General features: G+C 41.3%; 1 protein-coding gene across 1 annotated transcript in view; it reads right to left on the bottom strand.

Annotated features, from left to right (window-relative positions):
* Positions 1-14973, bottom strand: part of nr5a2 (nuclear receptor subfamily 5, group A, member 2) — a 62301-nt gene extending 47328 nt beyond the window's left edge. Inside the window, exons 1-4 of the mRNA XM_026346099.1 lie at positions 14104-14973; positions 10888-11006; positions 7125-7266; positions 37-743 (exon numbers count right to left, since the gene is read on the bottom strand). Of these exons, the coding sequence (XP_026201884.1) occupies positions 37-743; positions 7125-7266; positions 10888-11006; positions 14104-14185 (1050 nt within the window). The 5' untranslated portion in view covers positions 14186-14973. The remainder of the gene's footprint in view (positions 1-36; positions 744-7124; positions 7267-10887; positions 11007-14103) is intronic.
* Positions 14974-27562: the final 12589 nt, after the last annotated feature.

The following is a 27562-nucleotide window of genomic DNA, read 5'->3' as shown; positions in this document are numbered from 1 at the left end:
CTACAGCACTCTTTTGGTTGGTCTTTGCACACTTACCTTGAGTTCACGGAAGAAGATGCTGCTGCGTGCCCACTCCACAATAGAGAAGAGAGTCTGGTCGGCCATCTTGCACATGAGGCCAAAGGTGTTGAGCTTCTCGTGTTTGCCACGGCTGGCCTGCTCCTGCTGCAGGTAGGCTAGGATCTTGGCCTGAACTTGCGGCTCATCCGGCTCACACTTGAGCAGCTCTACGATCAGGTGGGGGAAGCTGGGCGGCGAACCCGACTGGTAGGCATCTACGTAGGCGTAGCCCATGATGGACTCTGGCGAGCTAGTGTACGGATCTGGATACTCTGACTTAATGGTACGTGTGCCCTGGAAGTGTCCGTAGGCCGCCTGGTAGCCCTGCAGGCTGCCAGCGTGCGGGGGCATTGCCATGCTGACGGGTGAAGTGACAAATGGGCTGCGGTCATAGTCTGTGGGGGGCAGGGCGGTGGCATGATGATGATGATGGTGGTGATGACCAGTGTGGTGGCCAGGGTGGTGGCTCAGTGGAAGGCCCTTTGAGGCAGCTGAGTGGATGTTCTGAATGGCAGAAGAGATGGTGAGGTCAGTGGGCACAGCCTGCATCACCTGACTCATAGCCTCTATCTTCAGGCCATTCGCTCGGATCAGAGCCTTCTTCTGCTGCTTCAGAGCCCGATCGCGTTTGTACATTGGGCCAAACTTGTTGCGACCACCACGCATGCGGTCCGCCCGCACAGCTGAGAGACACATGGGAAGAGAAGTGAAAAAGAAGACAGGAAAGGAAGAGGACAAAATTAGAGACAAAGATAATGTCATTGTGTCCAATACCAACCAACCTTTGGCACTTCAGTTAAGCAATGTAAAGTAATCTGAAACTATAGATCTATCAACTATATAAAGTATTTAAACAAGTTTAACCTAAAAAGGTTGTAGACAACAGTTGTGCAAAAAACACTTTCACAGATTGAATCGATTGTATTTGTCCATGTACGGTCTACATATTAGCACAATATTATGGTCGTGTACCCCACGGTTGTATGTAGGACAAAGGTTTTCCTGTGATGATTACACTTGACATTTACCTGTTGGCTCTTAAACCCCACAGGTCCAAGAGATAGTGAAGTTACTCATTGACCAGAGAAACAAACTTCTATGAAAAACTGTGCTAAATGATCATCGTGCAGCTGGCTATGTCTTTCTACCACCAGCTAGATATTAGTAAGGACTCAAAAAAGTCTAGTTCTTTTTCCAAATACATGTTTTATTATGCTGTCTGATTATGCAATATCTAAAAACTTCAAAATGCCACTGACCAGTAGGAGAAACTCATTTTTCTTTGTAAAGCCCCAAAGGGTAAAAGGGCTGACAATAAGCAAATTGAGCTTCTTTTTTCTGATGAACCAAACATACCCATGATGCCCCCTGATTTTCCCCTTTAGTGGAGGATCCTGTGGTGAGGTTCACAACTTGCCTGTGCCGTGGGTATTTCTAATGAATGAGCTGGGCACACAGTGGACTGCTACGAGGGGGCCATGTGCGATCTGCCGTAGGGAAGCTGCTCTGGCGTCTCCCAGTTGGGGGGCGCTGGTGTTAATTATTCATTCTTAATTAACTCTTATTCTGACGAGGCTTGCCGAGCCCAGCGTGCAATGAACTAACGGACGTCTGGGAGACGAAGCAATAAAAAAAATCAAATTAAATTAAAAATAACCCTCTCTTATACTAAAACCGAAGATTATTATTTATTGTATCTAGTGGGATTTTCCCTTCTGTTTTAGAAAGAAACAAAAGAAACACATATGACACTGTACATGCTATAAATGCACATACATTTACCCTGTTTATACAAACTGAATATTCAGATAACAGAGTCCACTCCAGCTCATGGGTTGTTGATGGATGAATGAAAGAACAGAGGAAGAAAACTGAAGAAGGGGCCGTGGAGAAGGACGGGTAGAGGGGGGTTGAAGGGAGACACCCGCACAAAAATACACACTCGCTTACACACTCTACGCTGCCTTGGGAGTGATTTTAATGACCTCCGTCACAAAAAGTGTCTGTCACTGATGTGAGCAAGAGGAGCTGAGAGAGAAGACACACTTGCAAACACACACACACTTTCTCACACATTCATGCCCACATGCTGACTCTATCTCTCTTATTCATTCTTACATTAAACACACACACACACACACGCTCGCTAATACGGGTGAGTTGGGTGACGGCCAGACGCTCCGCCACCTTGGAGAGCCCTGACAGCTCAAATGGTATGTAATTTATACACAGTGATTTTACATACACACACATACAAACCATTTCCCAACATGCTTGAGGTCAACTCCAGTGCCCACTCGCCCACGCTCAGAAATTATCATGACCGTTGAAAAATTGATCACACATCAAAGGGGGGAAAAAAATGAAATCAGGAGCCCTGTGAAATGTATCTATTATACATTATTGTAGGGCGACTTTAACTATTAATGATTTCTCCACAACAGCGTAATTAATGAGCTGAGAAACTAATAGTTGGCCCTACTGGGAAAACAAAATTAGGCCCTGACTGTCTTGTTGCCTGCCTCAGACCCAGGGATCCACATCACATCATGAATATCAGGATTGGGGGGCTGCAGGTCTCACCACACACACATACACACACACACACACACACACACACACACACACACACACACACACACACACACAGATTCTTTGTCTCTAATTAAACAAGGTGATTTGCATGCATGTAACATGGATTAATATGGACGGGGGAGGGGAGGGGGAGCGGGACAGTTCGTGTGTGAGGTGTGTGTTTGAGTGAGGTGGAGAGATGTTAGGTGCTGCAGGGATCAGGTTTATGACGATGAAGTTATTGTCTTGCTGTCTGACTTTTGATTATGTTACGTGAGAGAAGCTTTTATGTAACAGGAACACATTCAGAATTTTCTTTTCTTAAGACTTTTTTACTCTTTACGAGCAAGAAAAGCTCTTCTGTTTAAGGAACTACCATTCTATACTGTAAGTATTATTGTGAAAAGGATCTGAGTAAGTGGATGTTGTGGAGTTGCAGTGAGGCTTTGGGGCTAAAGCTGGGCTGAAAGGTTAAAGGCTGATGTTGTCTTCCATTCTGAATTCCCCTAACTTGCTGTCTGAGAGCATGTCCACACACAACTCATGAATTTGAGCTCTCTCTCACACACACACACACACACACACACACACACACACACACACACACACACACATCCATAAATTCACAAACTGGCCAAACCAAAAACCCTGTTCCTCTTTCCCCAAAAGTCTCCACTGCATCATGTACACATTATCTCTAACATGTACAAACACAAACAGACAACACATTCTTTACACATTCAGTTTCTGTGCACACACCTACACTCAAACATATCTCACACACACACACACACACACACACACACACACACACACAGCTCTCAGCACTTATATCCTCTGATTTATGGTTGTTTAATATACAGGAATATTAAGCACGCGTAGGTGAGGATCCCTGTCGGCCGCCGGCATATTAATGGGTCCTGCGGAGCCTTGCTGACACCCTGTTTGTCATGTCGGGGCCTCAGCCCCTGCTCCGGATGCGCCCTATCCCATGCACACACATGAATACCTATGATGCCTATGCATAAGTAATGGGACAGCTACATGGCTTCTAGTGCAGGTACTGGGAGGCTGATGGAAGAGAAATCAGAGCAAGAAAGATGGAGAGGAGAGAGAGGAAATAAAAAGTGGATGCAGAGAGGACTATACAAACACTCAGCTGGCGGCAGTTAAAATGAGAATTGCTGCAAAAGGAATGCATGAAGGAAGCCTGCTGATATAATGTAGATTATTTTACTTCCTGGTTTCTGCACAGTTTTGTGGCAGGTGTGAGAGAGAGAGAGAGATGCAAGATAATAGATAGAGTGAATAATATAATCAGTATTTTATGAGCGATCACCATTTTTCAATGTGTCACTGTCATCAACTTTAATTTTTAAAGATTACTCTTAAGAACATCAAGTAGCTTGTTCCCTTAAAGAGCACACGGCAGAAACAGAGTGAATTCCTACTGCGAGTGTTGAAAATTCAACTTTTATGCGCTGCCTTTAAGATGATACAGAAAGGATGGAAATATTGGGCAGCTTGTGAAGCATGTGATGTGAGGCAACTTCTACCAATCATAAAAAGAAAATCCTGCCGGTGGGAGCTGTTTGGATAGTTACAGCGTGCTTCATCATCTTTAGTGAATGACGTGCTAATGGGTGAAACGTTAATGGTATGTTTTACTTTTTTTTTTTTTTCTTCTTGTTCTCAATAAGTCAACACTGAGTGAAGTGCTTCAGTGCATAACAAGGAGTAAGGATTTTTACTTTTTATGTTTTTGCGTGGTTAAACGGGTGAGTCGCTGCCAGGGCCCATAACTGAGAGTGTGTGCCCCTTTTTTTTCCTTCAATACTACAATTCATACATATGTTTGACATTAAACAAATGTGTGATAAATAATAGAAATGACAGAACAGCATCAATTGTAAAATTGCTTGGACAAATATTAGAGGCCCATGACACCTGCTTAAATTATTATATAATATCACAGCTAAACCTGCAACCACAGGGAATTGAATTTTTTAAATATATCTTGATTTTTTACTCTGGGTCAGAGGTATTTATCTAGCATGCAGACAGTATTATTTGCTATTACAGCATATTGACCAGGTTCAACTGTTTTTGTTTTGTTATCAGCTGAAGATAATGCGATAGGTCTCCTGGTGTTTGGATGGGGTGACTGATGTGTCACAACACTGTTTATGTCATTTTGCTATGTGCACATCTGCCATTGCACCTTGTTTCACTGCCCTGCCTCAACTTTGAAACACTACCAACACGGCAGACACGCGTCTTTACTGTTACCACACGCACAGCGAAATTCAAACTGTGAACACTGCACCATTGATTTGCAAACAAGAAGGACTGAACACCAGAAAGCCAAAATTAAATAGTAAAAAAATAAAAAAGTTACAGGAATTACAGTTGGAGTCAGCTTTTAAGCTTCTCTTACTTCTGGTGTCCACATTTGGCTTCCATTCGATTTCCTGAACTCACATGTTGCTGCAAGCTGCTGTGTAATGGAATGAAAAGATTGCAATAACAAAGCACATGACCCAAAAACTCTTTTTCTCTTTTGCCGCTGTCAAATCACAGCTTCTCCCTCTTGCCTGTGGCCTTTTAAACACCTTTTTTCGGGCGTCTCATGAATATATGTGTGTGTGTGTGTGTGGTTAGCAGTGTCAGGCTTTCTGTATGAAAGGTCTTTACTGGCCGTGGCAGTAGTCGCCCTCTGGAGCTTCTGGCACGTGACAGAGTGCTGCAGGGCCTGTCTTGCCCCCGAGCTGAAAGCTACCTCCAGCTAATCAAATCAAGCGCCACCCCCTTCCCTCCTATGTCAGCTGGAAAATGACAGACTGGGACATTCTGCCCAGCGGCCGTTCACAATTCACAGCAATTAATTACCCTGCAAGAGGCAGGTAAAAGGGAGAAGCCTCTGGAAAGATTGTAGGTAGAAAACCTCTACTTTATAGGCTCTTGTTTCTTTAACATAACTTAATTCAGCTGTAATTTCAGGGGCCTAAGGAGTTTAATTTGCAGTATTTTTTTTCAAATGACAACTTCGTAACTCACCAAAAGAATAACTATTATAAATATTACCTTTCACATTCAAGTCCTCTATTCTACATCTATGAAAAGCTGACCTTCGGGTCTTGTTATTCACTGTGGAATTAGCAATTTCAGAGTAAAACTTGTAAATTACTGTGAAAAAATAATTGGTTTTAAATATTATCATTGAATGTTGGAGGAACATTTCTTGCCCTGCTGTCCTGTCACCTCTGGATAGCTGTGTTTGAACAAGCTTCTGAGCCATGTTCAAATTAAACAAAGAGGCCTCGAAACGGCTGGCCAAAAGTATCATCATTACCATTCTCACCCTGCTGCCAAGTTTAATGTTTTATCTATTACTCTGTCTGGCAAGTTTAAGTGCACAGCAGCTACTAGATAGACCCCAACTCCCCCTGACCCCATCTCAAATACTAATAAGCAATGCTAGATTTTCTACGCTTTGGCAGAAGGCTATGTCCTCACAAGGCATGTATTGTGTGGAACAAAAATGACTGAGCGGTTCATTGTTAAATGATTAAGTAAAAACAATCTGCCTTCATACAGACAATCATTTTGTCAGAACAGTTATTCTTCTTTTTAACGGCGAACATCACAATTTAGTAGAAAACTTTTCACATGCAAATTGATTGTGGAGGAATATTTAGGGTCCCAAAAAAAAAAAAAAGAAAAGTTAATGTGCTACGAATGACTGTGTTGAATTGGGACTCAATGGAAAAAGACTTGCTCGTCATTTTCACCAGAACTTTGATACGAGTTTTTAAAGCACCTCCGTGTAAGTCTAGAAGCGGTCAACCCTCAGTTTTAGCTTCTCCGTGTTCTAATTTTTTCCCTCCTAACTTTCATCAACAGTAATTGCAAACAGCCATCACATCCCAAAAAAATATATGATGCAGTGCACAGAATGCAGTAACCTTGCAGGGAACTGCTTTTCCACTCGTGCAGATGTGAACTGTAAGTTATAGATCATATTTTAGTGACCGACTTTGCTATGAAATAAGGTTCAAACCTGCTACTATATAACACATATGGTCCATTTTTCTGTATTACGAGGATTTTTACTTTGATATTGTAAGCCCGTTTTGCAGTGATTGCTCACTTTTACTTGGTGACATTTTTATTGTAGAAACTATTGTTTGTAATTGAGGATTTTTATACTTTTTACTCTACGTTAATTCTTTTACTGGACAGTCACATGCTACAGTTTAGTAACAGCCACCTGTTTCAAAGCCCTTGAGCAAGACACTGAAATCCCTTTCTTCTCTACGCAACTAGATATCTTATAAATTTTTAAAGGGTTCCTAACTTTTGGCAACCCCACACTCTCTACTTGTCACTTTCACACTTATACACACAACATATTCAGTTGCAAAAGCAAAACACCAGCTAAATGTGTGATTTCAAGTCAAGCCAAACACCCGAGCTATACGTTGCTGTACCTTCTAACTTCATGCCGACGGTGAGGCACTTTTGGAAGCGGCAGTATGGGCAGCGCTTCCTCTGGGTCTTGTCAATCTGGCAGCTCTGGTTCTCTATACATGTGTAGCGCTTGTTGTTCTGGACGGTGCGCTTGAAGAAGCCCTGCAGAGAGAACCAATTAAGACGTCAACCCGCTTGACCCCTGCAATGCGATGGTAATTGGCCCATTCACGCTCCCAGACAGATGGAGAGGGACAGGCTTAATGGATACACACATACACACACTGAAGTTTTGAAAACTATACCCTTATTGATGTTGGGATGCTTTATGGACACACACACACGCAGGATACAAAGAAGAGTGAATACACACTTCTACAAACAAAAGTATGTATTCACAATTCTATTTAGAGTCTTACAAAGAAATGATTTATACATTTACATTTACACAGTACCTTAGTTTTATCACCAATTTCTCCACATATTCACTATTTTAGTGCACTATAAACTAATGTAGAAAAGGTACAACACATAATTTGAATCTTGTCTATGTTACATCACTAATAACAATATTTTCTGTTCATGTTCAAGACAAAAATTTACAGGGAAAGCCTTTTATTCAACTCTCCACTTACTTATTGAAAAAATATAAGAAGAGGAGTCCAAAAAATCCAATAAATTATATCCATGTTTCACAGTTCCAGGATTACAGACATTCATACCTGCAACGTGGAATTAATTATTGGCAGCAGCAGTGAAAATCAAACGGAGTGAAGACAGTATTAACGTATTCTAGATCCATAACCTAGGAGGGGAATCCTTAAACCTGCTCTTTTGAAAAAATAAAAATAAAAAAGAACCTGCTGCTGTCAATATCTCACCAAACACAAATTTAATTGACAATCTGCATTGCCTGATTGCCCCTCCCCCCTCCCAAAAAGACTGCACTCAGTTTTGGATTATCGACTTCTCTGTGCTAAAAAAATCCATGCTTCAGAAAGAAGTTTCGCTCCAATTTTTCATTTAGCACACAGTGTGTGTTATACATGTCTGAACCAAACTGGATTCTAACATGCTTTAAAAATCCCACTGTCACCGTATCACACATGGAGAACAAACCGGCAACATCTCGCTAAAAAGCCATAATTTGTCCTGCAGTTCCAGATCAAGAAAACACAATTGCCAAGGCTAATTTTTATGCATAAAGGCTTTGCTGCAAGCAACTTTTTGCCTGTTTCTTTTGCCACCATGAATAAGAAAATAATTTTTTTGCCCAAAAATTCCCACAAATTATCATAAAATCTAAAATTATAATCTGAAATTGAAACCTAGCTGTAAAGCATTCACACAAGCTATGTCCAAGTTGGATTCAGTAAATTATATCCAGTTACTAATAATTATGATTCACATAAAGACATCCTCTGATCTCCTGTAGCTCCCTGCTCTAATATGTGTCCTGCCTAAATTTGCCTTTTACCTTGGTTTTTATTTTTTGGTATTTATTTTCCTTTAACCTTTGCAGTTGCTATTTTGTTGTTATGACTATTATTCACAATATCTCTGATAACATAACAAGTCACTTGTAATTTCAGATTTTTTCTTCCACGCTGGGATCGAGACAGTGGAGATCTGGCAGTCGCTTTCAGCTTGTTGTTTTGCTAACAGGTATAATGTGGTTCTGTCATTACAGCACTTAATGTGGGACGGAGGATATGAGCTAACATATTTCCTGTGCGTGTGAATAATGATACGAATGTGTATATTTACACAGTGTGTGTGCACGCGTGTGTGCCTGTGTTTGGCGACGTAGCAGGATTATGACCCGCATCTCTTTTTATGTGTATATGTATGTGTCTGTTCCTCAGCCAAAACCTGGGAGCACAATTCTGCCCCTAACCCATTCAAAGCTTAAAAAAACTCACCCCAATAACAAAGCATTCGGTGTTTTGGGGAGTAAAAAGGGCACATGGAGGAGAGGGGTAGGTGCAAGAAGGGAGAAGAGGGTACTTGCAAAAAAAAAAAGGAGGATTTACCCACAAACTCACAACAAATTAGGATAAATAACAGAGCACGATATCAGAAAATGTGAAGGTCACTCTGGTAGCACATAACAAAAACTGAAACTAGGGCTAAAACGTAACTGCTGGATTTTATAGCTCTCATGCAGCTGTGGCTAAGGAGGACCATTAATTACACTGGAGATAGATTGCACTACATGGCTTAATGTCAACATGTGTAACATGTCAACAAACTGATAGATCAGTTCGGCCCTGACAATCACACTTTTAAAATTAATATACTACCTGCATTTTAGAGATAATCAATGACCAGCTTCAGGTAGCCACTAATATTATTAATGTTTCAACAAGGATACGCAGCACTTTATTACAGACCTCTTCATCTACATCCTGCATGCACACACATGTGCGCACACACACCAGGGTTTCCGCTAAACTGGGAAATGCGTTTGCGGGGCTGGCTCTCCAACACGAGCCTGTAAGGCTGAGGCTGAAAGGCAGCATCGATGCCACTGACGTCTCCCTATTCGAGCAAGTGCTTAGCATCTCAAGGTCATAATATGGGATAAAATCTATAACATCTGCTTTGAATAATGACCACATAAGCAAGAAATGTGCGGCGCTGCATCAATACTGTGAGCTGCAATTTTACACTGAATGGTGTTAACACAGAGACATTTGTCTCCGCTTAATTTTGTGTTGACAGCTTTACTGGACTAAGAAAAAAAAATGTGGGTACTGCCTATTAGCTCGGTGTTGAGGACAACAGTGGAAATAGGCAGAAAGGGACAAATAGGTTGTTGATAGAGCTCAAATTAATGGCACCAGCTGTTTACTTTGCAGTAGTCTCAATATTAACTTGCTAATGGAAACTTTTTACAACCAGACAATGTTGCTATACTCTTAATGAACTTGTGATGAGAGTTTTAGACAGTGGGGCACATGCTTGTGCAAACAGATTCATTATTACTGTTATCTTTGCTTCCTGGGTTAAATCCTCCTCCTCCCCCCCACCTCCTGTGTTTGATGCTTGCAAAAATGACAAAACTCCGTTGCATGCGTTTGAACTCCTGTGTCTTTTCCAAGCTGTTCGCCGTGTTACAAACTCCTCTGACACTCACAGGAAAGGTTTGATCGCTCGACTGTCACAACAACATTTGACCCCCTGCCTCTTTAATGTCGGTTTTCCTGCAGTGTTTATGACGAGGAACTAAATCTTTAGGGCTAAATGTCTGGTCTAGCAAAATGTCACTGCAAAAAAAAAAAAAAAAAAATAATACATCTTTACAGATCAGAGAAGGGAACGCACTAAAAACAAAGCAGCAGTGGAGAAATGTGAGTCATGTTACTGGAATGTATTTAAAAAGTGTACAATCCAGTGTACATATAGACTGTGTGTGCAGTATTTAGGGAATAAATGACAATAAAAACACCACAGAGCACATAACACTCCAGCTTCTCTAGTGAATGTTGAAATCACATCTACAATAATTCAATGAACCACTGTGAACCTAATAGTGACAGACTTTGATGCCTTGCGGGAACTTTATAATAACTTATTAGATGACTCTAAATAATTGTGGCATCACTCACAGAGAGAATTGACTTTAACAGTGTTTTACACATGGAAACAGATACGGGAAGGTCACCAAACACACACACACACACACACACACACACACACACACACACACACATTTTGTCACTATGGAAATATTTTTCTAACAATGCTTTAGCGTTTTTTTTTTTGAATGAGGGCACTAACCTTGCAGCTCTCGCAGGTCAGGAGTCCGTAGTGATACCCAGAAACCTTGTCTCCGCACACGGGACACATCTCGTCCAAGTCTTCGTCATAAGAGTAGTCCATCATTTTTAACTGGGGAGCTGCGGAGGAGACGCGGACAGACAGAGAACAAGTCTATTTCACTGCAATCTCTTTTCCAAAAAATAAAAAAAGAAAGTAAGACAGAGCCCACATCCATCCATCAAGACGAACCACGAGAAACCACGCGACGCAACTGACGGAGATTCTTCTTAAACGTCTCTTGGACTTCTAGGGGTTTCATTTGAGGAGGGTACGAGGATGAATGGTAGATTTTGGAATGACTTAAAAGGACCCAACAATTTATATCTCCTCGTTGCCGTCTTCTCTTTTACAGTCGTTGCACACAGGAGCCAACAAAATAAAAAAAAATTAAATAAATAAATAATAATAATAAAAAAAAAAACATCTTATGGAAGTGAACCTCATAAATATGCATGCGTCTAAGTCCTGGAGTCGCTTTGGGAAATGGAGAGATATTAGAGTTAAGGACTGGAGGAGAAAACGTAACCGCCCACAGACAAGTGAAGACACACAGAGAAGCCCTTATCTCTGCAGGCGAGGAGAAAACATCCAAAACCAAACTTCAGCCGACATTATTCTTCCCTCTCGAAGAATCTCCCGCAGCGCTGCAGGCCACTGGCTTCGTGATGGTGCGATGGTAGTAGCAGCCACGTTTTCTGACTCTCTGTGAGTGCGCTGGAAAAATCAAGTTCATAAGCCAATCATCAAAAAAGATCGTTTCTTTTTCGATTCCCGAGCAGTTTCAGCCAATTATGGCGAATGACGCGTAAAACAAAGCAATTATATAATTACTGCAATTTAATCAATTACAAATGACTTCAATCTGAGCACCTTGCGCTTGTTTGGGTGCACTAAGCGATTTGTTGTGGTGGATTTGTTGTAGCCCCCTTTTTTTTTTTTTTTTTTTTTTTTACTCAGTGTGTTGGAATGACTTACATTGATAAGTGTGGCAGCGCTAAGCAAACAGCCAGCCTGACATTTACAGCAGTTAGAAAAAAGCATTTATGGCTCTAATCATAAAAAGCAGCCAAGATCAAACAGGAAAACCTCAGTGGATGTGGCTGTAAAAGTGGAAATATTTTGTCAACTAGACGCCCTTCCAAGGCCTTCACACATATATTACTGCCCCACTTCAAAATCCACTCATCTGCTCGCTGAGACCTTTTAATTAGACATGATTTCTGGTTTGTTAACGCGTTGCCCTGCTGGGATCGGTGCAGCAGCATATTCCAGCTGAAGCAACAAGTTCCACCGAGCTGTCGATTTTTTTTTTTTTTTCCAGAGAAGCTTAAAGCTGTGCCAGTTTCTGAACTTTCTTCTTCCTTTAAAGCGCGTAGAGGAGATGATTTGTACGGCCGGGTACTCATGACGCACGGCAGCTGCAGATTTAGACACATTTTTCATAAAGAAAATAAACATTATGGCCACGTTGATGGCACTTATGAAGCGGAGTCGAAGTCGGGGTAAATAAAATAGTACCCTCAGCTGGAAATGTTTCTGATGCCACAAATAAAAAATATTTTCAGGAAAAGAGAGAGAAAAAAGTTTGTTAGATCTTTTCCTCCCTTATTGTACAGACTCCACGCTGCTGCCACAGTGTATGGAAACCACTGGTGCACATTTTTAAGGTTTTATAACTGCACATAAAGCTGAGGTTGTGCTGCAATAGATGATGTAAACGCTTCAAAGACAGTCGGAGATGTGTGCACACAGGTGTGTGTGTAGATTACAGTGCTTCAGGAGATGCAGAAACACACCGTGCCTCACCTGCTGGCTCTCACCTCCACGCCACCCGATCATACAATCTGCACGAAGCTACAGTGTTTGGTCAAAAACGCAGAAAAATCCTCTTGTACGCCGAGTGTAAAAGCAGATAACGCGCTCTCTAACAAGCCACACCTCGTGTTGTGAGTATTAGTTATCAGGTCCCATAAACCAAGTCCGGGCTAATTGATTGCCCATTTATAAAGCTGTGGAATGGCACGAGGAGGACGAGAGGGGAAGCGTGAGTTTATTATGAAGCCACAGTGAGTCAGCCTGTCTTTAAAATGCCACTCATTTACTTGTACTTGTGTAGAAAACGTGATGAAAAAATATTTCGATTCATGCCGTGAATGTGCCCAATGTGAAAAGATAAAAGATAAAAAAGTGGTCCGAACATATTTCAAAGCTGCACATGTTGGAAAATAAATACATCCAATTCCGCACATTTCCAGATCTAAAGCGATTCTGCTGTTTGGCACCATTAGTGAGACGTGAAAAATAGTTAGAAATATAAAGTAAAATAAAAATACACACCTCGGTAGAGTATGTTCTGGTGCCCATATTTAATTTAAAGTCGTTCAGTTTTGACAAATCACAAAACAGAATCTAACATAACTAAATATCTGTGAGTTTAAATGTATTTGTTCCACATTTAGGGGACATTTTACAATTTATTTAATGCATAAAATAGACTAGAATAAATAGGCTTGTTACACTGAAGTTTACTGGCCCGAGGTCAAATGTGTTGGTTTGGGGGCATTTAATCTGGTATCAACTCTGACTCTGAACTAGCTTCATATAAAGACAAATCCTGATTTAATTCTGCACATTAGTTACACTGCAGAGAGCAAGTCCATCGGTTCTTTGCAAAACGCTCTACGTGACAAAGATAAATACACAGAGCTTCTCTGCTCTGCCTCACAGCTTTTTTACGCACCAGGCGCCCGCACACTTCCAGCGTGACTGACAGCTGGACGCTAACACTGTTTGATCAGGGGCCAAACCTTTAAAAAGTGTCTCCAAGTCTGCATATACGGTGCGTAATTATTATTTCTGAGTACAGATGTGGGGGGAAAATATTAGAAATATGCTCTGAAGCCACAGCGAACATGCAGCACTTCAAAAAAACTGCGTGTAAAGAATAACCTAGTAATAGTTAAAGTCTAATAATTTAACACGCACCTCATTAAATGTTTGTGTTGACGTTCCCCCGTTCCTGATCTGTTATATCTGCAAACATCTTGTGGATATCAGTGTGTTCAGTTTTGACGAAATGAAAGTAGGCTGCGCACCGCGAACTTCCAGTGCGACAACTGGGTGAAGAAGGAGCCACTGCTGGCAAAGCTTTAGGAACCGTGTGACAGTTCTTACCTTGCATGTTCCTTGGCATGTGCCCTTGTTCCCCATACGATCGAGAGAGTCCCAGGGATTCAGTCTCGACTTTGGGCAGCATGTCAGCGCTGCCGGCCTGAGCTGCAGACTCCGCACCGCTCTGCGGGACAAGTGGACGTGAGAAGCAAACGTTCCCAAAACACACCTCAAAGTGTCCCAGATGTGTTTTTTAGCTGTTTGATTTCTATCTCTCTGTCTGTCTCCCGGCTATCGGACCATGCTCTCGATGTGAAGCCTAATTTAAATGACACAGGTTGTCTCCAAACGCCTGTGTGTTCGCCGGTGCTTGGCAGCTCTGACTCACTGTTACTAATTCAATTTCTCAAGAATGTATTTGCGTAAAATACGCAATACTGAAACAGAACACATGCGAGGGATTCCTCCGATAATTATTAACGATCGTTTGCGCGCTAACTGAAGTAATCAGTCTCTTACTCAAACGTGAAAAGTGTACGGCGTCCGGAGTGCGATGGTACGATGGTCATTTTCCCTTTAGCCTCTCCAGAAGTCTTTCTGCGCGTCGCCCATTAAAGTGGGACAATCAGTGTAACTTTCAGCCTTTAGCAAACGAGTACGCGCCACCGCGGCCGCTCTATCCTGTGCGTAAACTCGGATTTGGCGTGTTGGTCGGACTGTCTGAAGATGTGGAGACTTCTTCTCCTCCTCCTCCTCGCGGCTTTGTTTACTCCGCTTTCTCCAATCCGGGGCGCATGCGGTCGTCTGACATCATCTTCACTCGGTCCAATCAGGCGAGGAGCCCGGGAAACATCGCCTCAGACCCTCCAGTTCCATCTCTCCGAAATCTCAGCTGTTTAATCCCTTTAATGATGGACTTTTAAAAGCGCGGGGAGAACAAGCAAATCAAGTGAGGTGATGCAACTTCATGCGAGAACAGATCCCCCCGCGAGCGCGGCGGAGTGCAGAGGCACCGCGCAAGGTGCGCAGGTGGGAAAGTGTTAGAACAGCAACATATTGCGGCACTCGCGCGCACACGCAGACGGCTAGAAACGCTTCTATAGAGTACAGGTATCTGCTGTTCCATGTATTTTAATAATAAATGTAATTCTTGTAACATTTTCGCTGCCTCTGTGGTGATCTAGTAGAAACTCGATCTAATATCTCTCCATCATTCAAATATCACACAATAATAAAATCTTGCTTTCTTTCTTTCTTTCTAACTGGGCTATCCCTAATTTTTAATGCAGGTGAAGGACAAAGTAAATTCTGCATTAGGCCCATAAATATTTCAAATATGTAAAATTACCTGCGTAGCATTTGTAGCTTTTGGGTTTATTTGTTCAATTTTGTGGAAAATGTGAGCAGCGCGGCCTCGGGCTTTAAATGGCCTTTATTTTCGGATCAAACCAGCCCCTTACGCAATAAATTATACCTTTGCTTCTGAATTATTACCAGTAATTGGCTGAGCAGGGATCAATTAGTGATCTGACGTCAGACTCGGGCTATTTAACCAATTCAAATTTAAATACACAAAGACAAAAGCAATTATGCGACTGTGTCTCGACACTGCGCCCCCACCACCCGCTCCAACACTCATAAGCACTGATAGAAATATATTTATTTTAGTTCAGGGAAGCGCAGAGAATTCGTCTCATCGATCGGAGCCGCTGAGGTTGAGACTTGGGAGACGAGGAAACGTCTCTGGACAGAGTGCCAGACACACCTGAAGGGTGGCGGAGGGCGCGCTGCACAGACTGGACACGGAGAAGTGCACATTTAAACACATCATCTGTAAGAAACTGTTCTTATAACAATATGAGGGAAACATCACCAGCAGGCACAGTAAAAGAAACTCAAACCTATAAATCCTAAGACTACCTTTGCAGCTAGATTTTGTTTTCATTCCTACATTTTTTGAAGAATCTCTGCTCTGTTTTCTTTCTTTCTTTCTGTCTGTAATCGTGTGAGCATCACTTAATGTAAAGTGAAATATTTACTAAATCACATGTATTTCTCTCTCTTTTTTATTAGTATTAGTATTTATTGAGCACTCGGCCGATGTAAACCTTCTAACCTTCTCAACTCAAAGCAGAGCAAAAATGGTCAAATAAGTGTAAAACTCTTTTTCTTCGTATGTTTTACCTGTTGCATTCAACATTGCAGACAAACATACTCCATGTATGATCCATAATAAACATGACCCTTAGGTGATCCGGTACACACATGCTGGGTGAAGCCTAAAAGTCACGACGACGCTGTTTTATATTTAACCTGTTGCTCTTCACTTTTCAATTGTTTTCATATTAGTTGGCTATAATTGGCTTTTTAAAGTTTTCTTTTTATAAGACACTGTCACTTAAATGCAGTAGGAATAAATGTTATAGGTGACGTAATGTGTGGTGCAGACACAGTATCAGAAACTACAGCTGATTTACATGAAGGACAAAACCCACAAAACAAAACTTGTGTGTGTGTGTGTGTGTGTGTGCCTGTGTGTGTGTGTGCAGCAGTTTTAATGTCTCTTTAATGTCTCTTTACTGGGAACTGGAAATGTCTCATTTCACCCCTGTTTAATAATTTCCTGTACACGTTCAGCCTGAGTCGTTAGCAGCAAAACTGTCAAACAACTGGAATCCAATCCAGTGTTAATGACAACACATTATGATGAACAACATATAATGTAATGAAATAAACTAAACTTTCTTTGTTTTACTGACTTTTGGAAAACAACAAAATTCTTCTTCTGCTTGTTGTAGTAAGTGTTTTATTTGTATTTATCCTGGCATACAGGCAAAGATACATAACTTTTTTCTTTTTATAATGATTTGGTCACAACCTTTGATGGGAGGCTCCACCAATCAGCAACAGCCTCCAGATCCTGCACTGCGATTGGATGAAGCTGGCATACAGGCAGGCAAATAGAGGGCGGGGTCAGAGTATGGGTAGGGACAAGTGGGGGCGGGAGGGTGAGAGGGGGGATGCAGGTTAGGTTATAAAATGACACAGAGACTGATAAGACCTCTGGCAAGATAGCACTGCTGGAATGATTAACCTGTATAGAGAGAGATGGTGCAGTAGAGAAAGGTAATGAGGGACACAGGGGTAGTAGGAGAGGATAAAAGACAGGTCAAAAGGATTGAACGCAGAAAGACAGACATTAGAATGACTGCAAGACATAAAAACAAGAGACAGGGACAAAGAGAGAGACACCCGGGTGTGCAAGTGTTGGTTTACCGACATGGAGCTTCCACAGTTTGCTGTTTGAGGTGGTGAAAGACACATCTAACGAAAGGCGATGATATGCCGACAATATGACTCAAACTTTGGACTAATCTTCAGCCACGTCACACTTCCAACTTTGGATTTATTTGACTTGCGCACATACACACAAAAAAGTACAAAAACGTTTTCTTGTGTGCACAAATGTGTGCGAGTACATTCCGGTTTATGAATAAGTGCTGCATATATGACTGATCTTTTAATAGCAAGAAATTATAGTCAACACACACTTGTCACATCTCCACATCCTTGCCCCAGCACACACACACACACACACACACACACACACACACACACACACACATACCCACACACCCGTTTACGCACCTACTTCAGTGTCATTCTCTCTAAAAATACCGTATAGTCAGAGCATACAGAGCAACGACGCATAAAACAAAGCAAAGCATCACTTATGTAAACACGAGAACAAATGAGAGGAAGCAGCAACTTTCTTCTGCCGTCTAGAAGTAAAAATAAAAATAGAAAAAAATGAAACACCACCTCCTAATTTACATACCGGGAATTCAAGTATAGGAAGCTATAAACAAACTGTAAACTCCAGACCAATATATTGTCACCATATAAAGTTTTTACTGCAATAACAATTTCTAAGGCACCCTACAGACTCTGTAACTAAAGATGTCATTTGTTTGGATTGTTTGTTTATCCGCCCAATGAATTTAAGTCCAATACTTATTTTAGCTTTGTTTTTGCCTCCACCATCTCCTGACAGAGGTATTTCCTGCTTAATGCTCCACTGTGTCATAGATGCAGTTTGTTTGCAGGTTGGTGCTACAATACTATACAATGCTATGTATTCATCTGTGCTCAACAACAGATGCCGTGGCTTCAGAAAGATCCTCAATAATATGTTTAATTCTTTTCTAATTATGTCCTAATGTCTCAGTATGTCTCATATTCCTTTGACTTTCTGTTGTGCACCAGGTCAACTGCTGTTACCTGCTGGTCTTCAGGTCTTTGGATGCGGCCAGTCACTGGATTATTGGAGGAAACTGAAACAGTCAACAGCAAGTGTTGACATTTGTACTTAGGAGATAAACCTCAGAGGGGATCAAACAAAAACGGGCCCTTTTGACTGAAGACAGCAGTGTGTGTTAGTGTGTGTTTGCATGTTTGTGTAAAGAGGTTTCAGTGTTTCAGCAAGTTTGCTGCTGACAACCTAAAGTGGATGGACGCCGATATTGTCTCAGGGGTTTGGTTATCTCCATGTCAAATGGTGGAGAAAACATAAAAGTGAGGTGAACTGAGCACATGGTCGTAGACATTTTAATGATTTATAGTCCAACACAAACATCGGTTCAGAATATCTTCAGGCTTGACTGGGATATATGGACTTGAACATCAAGTCCCAGAGAAATATGATATATATTAACACAGATATAAGAGAATTCCTTATGCAAACACTGAAGAACCAAACATAAAAATGTATGTGTCTTTGTATTTCTGTTTTTTTAAAGGTTAGTTTATCTTCTCTTCTACAATAAACATCTCAAGAGAAACATCAGCGAGTGAGAAGTGAGAAGTTTAACCACATTTTATAAAATATAGTTAATTACTTAATTAGTGGGACTTCCACAACAGTGTCATTGTTAATTTACCAATGATGCTTTTTTTGTTCAACTTGCCTACTTTGACTATGGCTTGGAGAGGTGCAGAGTAGCACAGCCAAGTTTCTGATGAAATGTCAAACAAACTGGAAACAACTGGAGTATGAGGGATGGAAAAGGGAATAGAAAAAAAAAGATTTAAGATAAAAACATTCATATTTGTGCGGATAACAATTATAGTCTTATCAGTCACAGGCTTCATTTTTTTTCTTTGTTCTTACTAAGTTGTTCAAAGATTATTAGCTACTTTTGTGACAATTTTTCAGTGTTTGCTCGCTAAAGCTATTTTGGCTGTTTGGTAGTTGGAGAAGTTGGGCTGTGGTGGTTTGACTCCAGGTCTGTGGTGGGTGCTGATCAAAGGCAGCTTTGCAGGATGGGACTTTCATGATGAGCCACCCCACGGCCAAACAATGGCTTGCTCTACAATTGTCTAGAGTGGTTTACGTGCATGAGCATGCACACGTTGCAATCATGTTATGACACTAATATGGAGCTGACAAAAAACAAAACAACACCAGCACCTTCATGAAACAACCCCTGAGAGGCGTCTGGTTATGCAAAGGTTAGGATGTATGGAAGGTTTCTGTGATGACCATGATTAAAGTTGGGGGACCTGTCTTGGTCAGTGTTCTCCTGAATGAACTTCCCTTTTGCTGCAGCTCTGACTCTTGATGTCTTTTGTACTTGTTTACTTAATGTGGGCTATCAGAACAAACTACTGCTGAACATACTGCAAATTAATTTAAAGAGGAAAATCAGGCCGATGCTTTAAATGTCAAACTGCACAATGAGGATATTTCCCTAGTCACAATACAGCTACCAGACACTATGGTCCATTTCAGTTTATGTCTCCCTGTCAGAGGGATGCATGCTGAGGCCGAGAGCTGTTGTGTCACTATGTTTAAAGACCATGAAGTATGTTTTCCTTCATCTGTTTGATGCCTCTCTAAATATCCTACATGAACATGTTTACATGTGCACATGCAACCCAACAAACACATGGACACACACTTTCTGTCATGCTTGCTTTTATGTCCTTCTCTTTTCCTCTAACCACAAACACACACTCACGCACGCATACACAAGAATGGAGCGACTGCTACATCCATTAGCAGGTCATGTAACAGTCATTGTTCATTGCTTCCTATAAGCTTCTATTTTCAAGAGCCAGCAGGAGGAACAATAGTCCTTGCCAACACTGTCAGGTGTTTAGGTTGTTACAAAAACTAAACAAACCGTAGGGTGAGGCTGCAAGGGGAATGCAGTATTTATATGCAGGTGTGTGTGCATGTGTGTGTGTGTGTGAGAGAGGGCGGATTTATGTTTATGCTGTCGTGCATTCATTAGTAACTGCACACATCTTGCTCCTTTTGCGCCCTCTTATCTGTGGATGTTTGTTTACAGCAGCTAGTATCGAATTGTCAGGTGAAATTCCAAAGGTAGTGTGCTCTCAGGTGGACTTTCCCATAAGCCAGGGCGAATGCCAAAAACAGCTGCAGAAGGAATGTCAGATCATGGCATTGTTCTCAGACTGGCGTGCATGCGTAAGTGTGACTCTTCACTGTATAGCGGATGTTTGGTCAGGGCACGACGGATAAAGTCAGAGGACTTCTGACACTGAATGATTGAGGATATGAGCATCATATATGACCTGTTGCTCAAAAATGTCCATTAGTGCAATCAAGAATGGATAAGTGAATGAAATGCACGTGTTGTGTGTGGATATCAACAACTGACAGTAGGTATAAGTGTGCAATGAGGAATAGCTCTTAGTGGATGAAAGCACTCTTTTTTTATTTTGTCCTTTGAAAATAGTATCATCTAACGCAGTCTTTACAGCCAGTGAGTTTAGGCTTATCAACCACTTCAAGAGGTGACATGACATTAACCCCAACCCAAACGAGGAAAACAGGAAAATGATGATGGAATAACAGCAAGTTTTAACTCTCTGGGTCCAACAAAACATTCAAACAGAACAATCTGAGAGCAGATTGCAAGTCACAGTTTAGAGGTAGTGATTTTTCAGGCAACATTAAGCAAAAATAAAAACCACTGCCCTAGAGTTCATATAATAATCTTGGAGAGACAGACTCACTAACTCAGGCAGCAGAATAAAGCAGAGTGGTTACAATGTAAGTAAACTACAATCACCAAATACATCTTCAACAGCAATGGGTTGGTGGATTTTTTCTGCCATTCGCTAGTTGTCTGAATACGTCTTCTCACTAGGGAACTTTTTGTTACCAGGTGAGTGTGCGGTCATTTGTGACAAAAGGTGCACTCACACACTCAAACACACAGATCTGACTCTATAAAATCTCTTCCCTATTCACATCACTGTTTATCTAGGTGGATCTTGGGTGATTGTGGGGGTTGTTAACTCCTTTACTCTTCTGTCTTACACGTGCACACACATTCACACACACACACACACACACACACACGAACTCTCGGCAGCCCTGGGGTCAGTGTGCGGTTGGCTGTAACAGTCTGGATAGTGAAAAAGTGTGTGAGAGAGGCTGGGCTGCTCTTATTCTCTCTGCCTGTAACACACTCACAAAATACTGGTGGCTGGTGGTCGACTGGTGTCTGTGGTCGCAGAGCGGTCAGTTGTGACAGACACATTGTATCCCCTCTGGCTGACCCTTGGCCACTAACACACACACACACACACACACACACACACACACACACACACACACACACACACACACACACACACACACACACACACACACACACAGTACATATACACAAACACACATTGTGTCTAATGGACCATTTCCTTCTCCCTTTATCCAGCCCCTGTCCCTTTCTACAAACCTGCCATCTCATTCAACGCTGTGCTAATGACACAGAACATCTAACAGGCCATCAAATTACCACACACCTCCACCTCTGGTCAAACCCATGACATTAAGATGCATTTCTGTTTACATTTCATGCATTAGGAAGAAAGTGTTAGCCTCTGTTAGGAATCCCAGACCTAATGTAACTAGGATCCACTCAGTTTTTGTTACTGCATACTGCTGTACATTTTTAATTTCTTTATATTATAGATGTATTAGTGGAGATATTTCATTTTGGTGCTGGAGAATAAACATAGGCAAAGTTAAGAAAAAAAAAATGCATAGTTGACTTTTTTCATTCGACTTTACCTATAAAATCATTCCCATAAATGATTTTTTATTGCTGACATGGCTGAAATGAACAGACCTATTAAAGAAACTGTTTAAACAAATACTACAACAGTGAAAGTCCTAAACTAATTCAACAGATTGAATATCAAGAACCCAAATTGTTCCTTCAAACACTCACAGGACTAATAAAGACTCAAAATCATACTAAAATACTCCAAAAAATTCTAAGGGATTACAGTCATAGATCCCCCACAATCACTACCAAGATAAATCCTTGCACATTTGCAGCATACTTTGATGTGAAGATTTCTCACCTAAATCCTCCACTACTTCCTACTTTGAGGGGTTAATACCTCCAGTCAATGTGTTGCTATTCAATTACAGCAACCATTGTGCTGTATCATTCGGAGAATGGCTAATAAAGCCTAATTGCAGCACAGAGATCCATAAAGCCAGGCAGGTGAAGAGGCAGAGAGTTACTTTATGGGCTCAAACAGGGGGGGGTGGGAGAATGGGCACTGTGCTCCCATGATAAAGTCCTGGTCCAGTCTCTATGTGTGCGTTTACTTACCTCTCTGTGAAGGTATAATTTTTGGTGACGTGTGTGTTTACTTACTTCTAAGTGAGAGGCCTAGAGAAGTGGGTGATGTTCAGGTCACTTGTTCATTATGACAGTTTGTGTGTGTGTGTGTGTGTGTGTGTGTGTGTGTGTGTGTGTGTGTGTGTGTGTGTGTGTGTGTGTGTGTGTGTGTGTGTGTGTGTGTGTGTGTGTGTGTGTTTGTGTGTGTGAGTGAGTGAGCCTGCTAACACTTAATGGAGAGTAAATACTAAGAGCCTAACCATTAACTGTGCCACACTGTTTGTCCATGGAGACACTAGGAAATGTTTCTATGACCAGCTCATCTTTCTGACCGGAGGAATTCGGTCCTGTTAATGTATGTTCTTGTCTTGATGGTGTTCATAACCTAACCAACCTGTCACATGGTAGCACATGTTACTGTAGAGAAAGATAGTTGGAGTTGCACTTGCACTGTAATCTATCAGTGATGGGTGGAGTTCAAGGAATTATGCCAAGTCTACATTAAAAGTTACCACTGTTCTCATGGCTGATATAAATGATTTAACATATTTTTGGGGGGTTCTTGAATTACTTCACCTTCTAAAAGCAGGAACCACACATATACTAATGAAATATTGTGTCTGACAGTAGCCATTTTGCCCTACGTCTTGTTAAACTGTCTTTGAGCATCTTTTCTCCTGTTCCTGAGATAGAAAAATATAATGTTCCTCATGAAAACCGATTTTACAGTCTTAGCTGACATGAAGAATGGAGACGCGGGGTTGGCCGGCAAGTTTTCTGACAGAATTTTGGAAAGTTGAGATGTGAGTTCATTTTTTCTGGATAGCATCCCTTCTTTACTGAATGTCACAGCTCAGTCATTCAGCCAATTAGTGAGGCAGCCACTGACAGCCAGGTTGTTTGTCTGTTGATTATTCTGGCATGCCATCAATGTTCAGCCAATATATCCAGCTAGACTCATTTGTGGAGATGACTATTTAGCCATCAGTCTGGTTGGCCAGATACCCAGTAAACCACCCAGTGTGTGGGGCAGAAAAGGCCTCTCTTACTTAAGTAGCCAAATTCAACAGTTCACCATCAAGTTGGCAAATAAGTCAGGCAATCATATTGGTGAGCAACTGCTGTTGGTGAATCAGTCACCACTCAGCCAGCCATAAAGCTGCGAGTTAGTCCATGCACAAGGCTCAAGAACAGCCGAGGAAGGCTTTTGTATATTTTCAGAACTGTACAGGCAGCCGTGTGTGTGTGTGTGTGTTACAGAGAAAGAACGAGAGGAAGAACATACTACATATATTGCACAATGCATACATACAGTGGAGCATGTGCATGTGTGTATCTGTGTGTACTTTGGACCACCCATTGGTCTTGAGTGTTTCTGGGTGAGGGCTGGACCCAGATTAATTATGGTTCTTGTATGGGGTGGTTTGTGGCAGTTTTGGGGGGTGGGGGTGTGGTTGTTACACCTGTGAACTCCGTTAATGCAAACCTCAAGCCAGCTCCCTGACATGGAGCAGTAGGTATGTCGGCTTAGGTGAAAATGACTCCCAGCTTTCTCCCTGTTGGGCCAAGGGGGAAATCTCACACATATGGTTCATATACACATTTGTCCAAATATGAAGAAACATCAAGAAAGAAATCCAGATATGTTTAAAGGAATGAGAAAATTCTAGTTTTCCAGCTGGATAGGGAAGTGAGAGCTATTGTAGAAGAAATGCACACAGTCCCCTGTTTCAGAGATATATAGGAATTTCCCTTTACTGGGACACCAACAGATAAAAATGGTCCTTCAATATCATCTCCCCAGCAGTGGGTCTCTGGGTGTTACTGAGCGCTTGAGGTGTTTTACTTTGCGTCTATGCCAATAAATCTGTCACCTTGGGGAATCTGTCTCTGTGCCACAAATCAGGGAGAACAAATTGTGGCTTTGGGTTGGAAGGGAGGTGAAGAGGTAGAAGAAAGGATGGAAGGATGGAAGGAAGATGAAAAAGAGAGTAACAGAGAGAGAGAGAGAGAGAGAGAGAGAAAAGACCTGTCAGCTAAGCACATTCATCATCTAGACAAAATGGTCGCGTTTGTCTTTTTCCGCTGACCAGCCAAAACATCAGTGGTAAGCAAGTTTTAAGGTGACATTTAAGTGTGTTTCTAAAGGTTCATTTTTTCCTTTTTGATACTTTTACTTTCCTTGTTTCTTTAATCAATTCATCATTATCGCTAACATTTTCTTATTATCCTTTTCTTGAATCAAATACATTAATACATTACCTCATTCTATCATGTGGCACAGTGCGGATAGGTCATCTGCTGTATCTTCTCCTACAGCATCAGTATCTCAAAACACACTGTGGACTGGAAATAAGATGAGGTCATTGAAGGTTGGCACTATTACAGAGTCAGAAAAGTTGTGTGCGGTATTTATAGAATGCGGTGAGACAGCTTCTATGGTAATTCTTAATTATTATTTTTTATATACAGCCATGGGCCCCACGATCTGACGTGGTACAGTTGTGTGTAGCTATTAAAAGTTGGCATGCTGTGGACCACATTAATGAGGACCTCCAGTTGGAGTGGTCAAGTAGAGTCAGGTCTGTGGCAGCCAGAAAGCTGACAGCTTTGTCCTCTGGAGAAAATGGTGAGCCAGTTTGGGTTTGGCAAGATTCTGTGTGTGTTATGTCAGTGTGCCTGTGTGGGAATTGCTCAAATGTACTAGTACATATATATATATATATATATAAAGCCAAAAAAAAATGTCACACACAATAATATAATACTAAAGTGCCTTTAGCTTTGATTGTGTCATGAATTCGCAGTGGCATCGTTTCAATAAGCTTCTGCAATGTCACAACATTAGTTGCATTAATTTGTTGCCAAGATGATGGGAGAGTTGGACCGTTCCACAAAGCAGGGTTAAAGTCAGTAGGGTTAAAGTCTAGACTCTGTGGTGTCCAATCCATATGTGAAAATAATGTGTCATGCTCCCTGAACCACTCTTTCACAATTTGAGCCAAATGAATCCTGCCATAAAATCCATTTATGATTGAGTATATTCAGGTAGTCAGCTGACCACATTCTTTGAGCATATATCGTTGCTGAACGTAGACCTGACCAACTGCAGCAACCCCAGATCATAGCACTGCCCTCACAAGCTTGTACGATAGACACTAGGCATGATGGGTGCATCACTTCATCCGCCTCTCTTTTTACTTTGGTGCGCCCTTCACTCTGGAACAGGGTAAATCTGGACTCATCAGACCACATGACCTTGTTCCTTTGGACAGTTCTTAACCAAATTTTAGCAGTTTTAGCAATCTCCTTACATGTTTTCTTTGATTGATGCATGGCAATAATTTGACCCTTCTGAAACAGATTAACACATTTTCCACGACTACAGGAGAATTGAGAAGCTACTCACTGCATCAGTTAGGGTTAAATAACAGCCAGCTTCTATAGCTTCTATCTTTTTTTTTGATGGGCAGTGTATATACAAGGCATACCTACAAATGAACAGAATTAATGCAAACCTAGTTACAATATAAAGCTATAGTCATTAGCATACACACATAGCCTACTTGGTGAAAAACTAAGGTCTAACGAGGGGAAGGGAGGCTGTAGTGCAAGAGAAATGCAAACACAACTTATTTTCTAACACAGACTTCTGCAAGAAAAGTAAGTATTCATTTTTCTTGGTTCTGCATGAATTGGTCATGAAATGTTATCTGACCTTCACCTAATTCACAAATATCAACAAACACAATATTTCTAAGCTAAAAGAGTCCTGTGTTGGACCTGGAGTCCAATCAATTAAATGAGAATAAAGGTGTGGTTTAAAGCTACCTTGACCCTCAATGTGCGATTCAGAAGCAGCATCAGGTGATGTGAGAAAAAAAAAAAGAGATCTTAGAAGACCTATGATTCAGAGTTGTTGAGGGAGTGTGTAGCTAGAGTCACAGTTACAGAGTAATCTCTAAGAATTTAGATATTAATTCATTCAGTCCACAGTTAGACAAATTGTCTATAAATGGAGACAATTTAGTACTGTGACTACTTTTCATGGAAGTGGGCACCTGGCCAAGATCACTCCAAAGGCACAGTGCAGAATGCTCAATGAGGTGAAAAATAACCATAGAGTAACAGCTACAGACTGGAAAGATTCATTGGAGCTGACTCAGCCATATGCAAAACATTGAACAGGCATGGGATCCATGGCAGGACACCACAAAGGAAGCCATTACTTACCAAACAAAACATTGCAGTATGCCTGAAGTTTGCCAAAGACCACCTTGACACTCTACAACACTACTGGGAAAATGTATTCTGAATACATGAAACAAAGATGGAATTGTTTAGGAAAAAAATGGAGAAACACATATGGCATAAACACAACACATGTACCAACAGGAAAACGTCATTCCAACAGTGAAGCATTATGGAGAGAGCATCTAGATTTGGGGTTGCTTTACTGCCTCTGGATCTGGAACGCTTGTCGTTGTGAAGGGGAAAATAAATTCACAAATTTATCAAGATATCCTACAGGATTATGTCAGGGGGGCTGTATATAAAGAGAGGCTCAGATGAACCTGGATGAAGCAGCAGTATAATGATCCTAAACATCTAAGTAAATCTACCACAGAAGTGGAAGTAAATTTACTACAGTAGTGGAAGTAAATCTATTGAAGAACTGGAAGTAAATCTACTACAAAATGTGTATGGAGACATAAAATCCACCTTTTGACGTGTCCCAGTCAAAGCCCAGACCTCAAACCAATAACCACACCTTTGTTTGGGTGGTTGTTCTTATGTTTCTAAGCTGGACTACATTATTTACTAGTTCACTTTTAACTACTTTGCTTGATTCA

Source organism: Anabas testudineus, chromosome 4 (assembly GCF_900324465.2).
Source record: "Anabas testudineus chromosome 4, fAnaTes1.2, whole genome shotgun sequence".
NCBI classification, from domain to species: domain Eukaryota; kingdom Metazoa; phylum Chordata; class Actinopteri; order Anabantiformes; family Anabantidae; genus Anabas; species Anabas testudineus.
The sequence above is the reverse complement of the archived record's forward strand: the minus strand, read 5'-3'. Positions and strand labels throughout refer to the sequence as shown.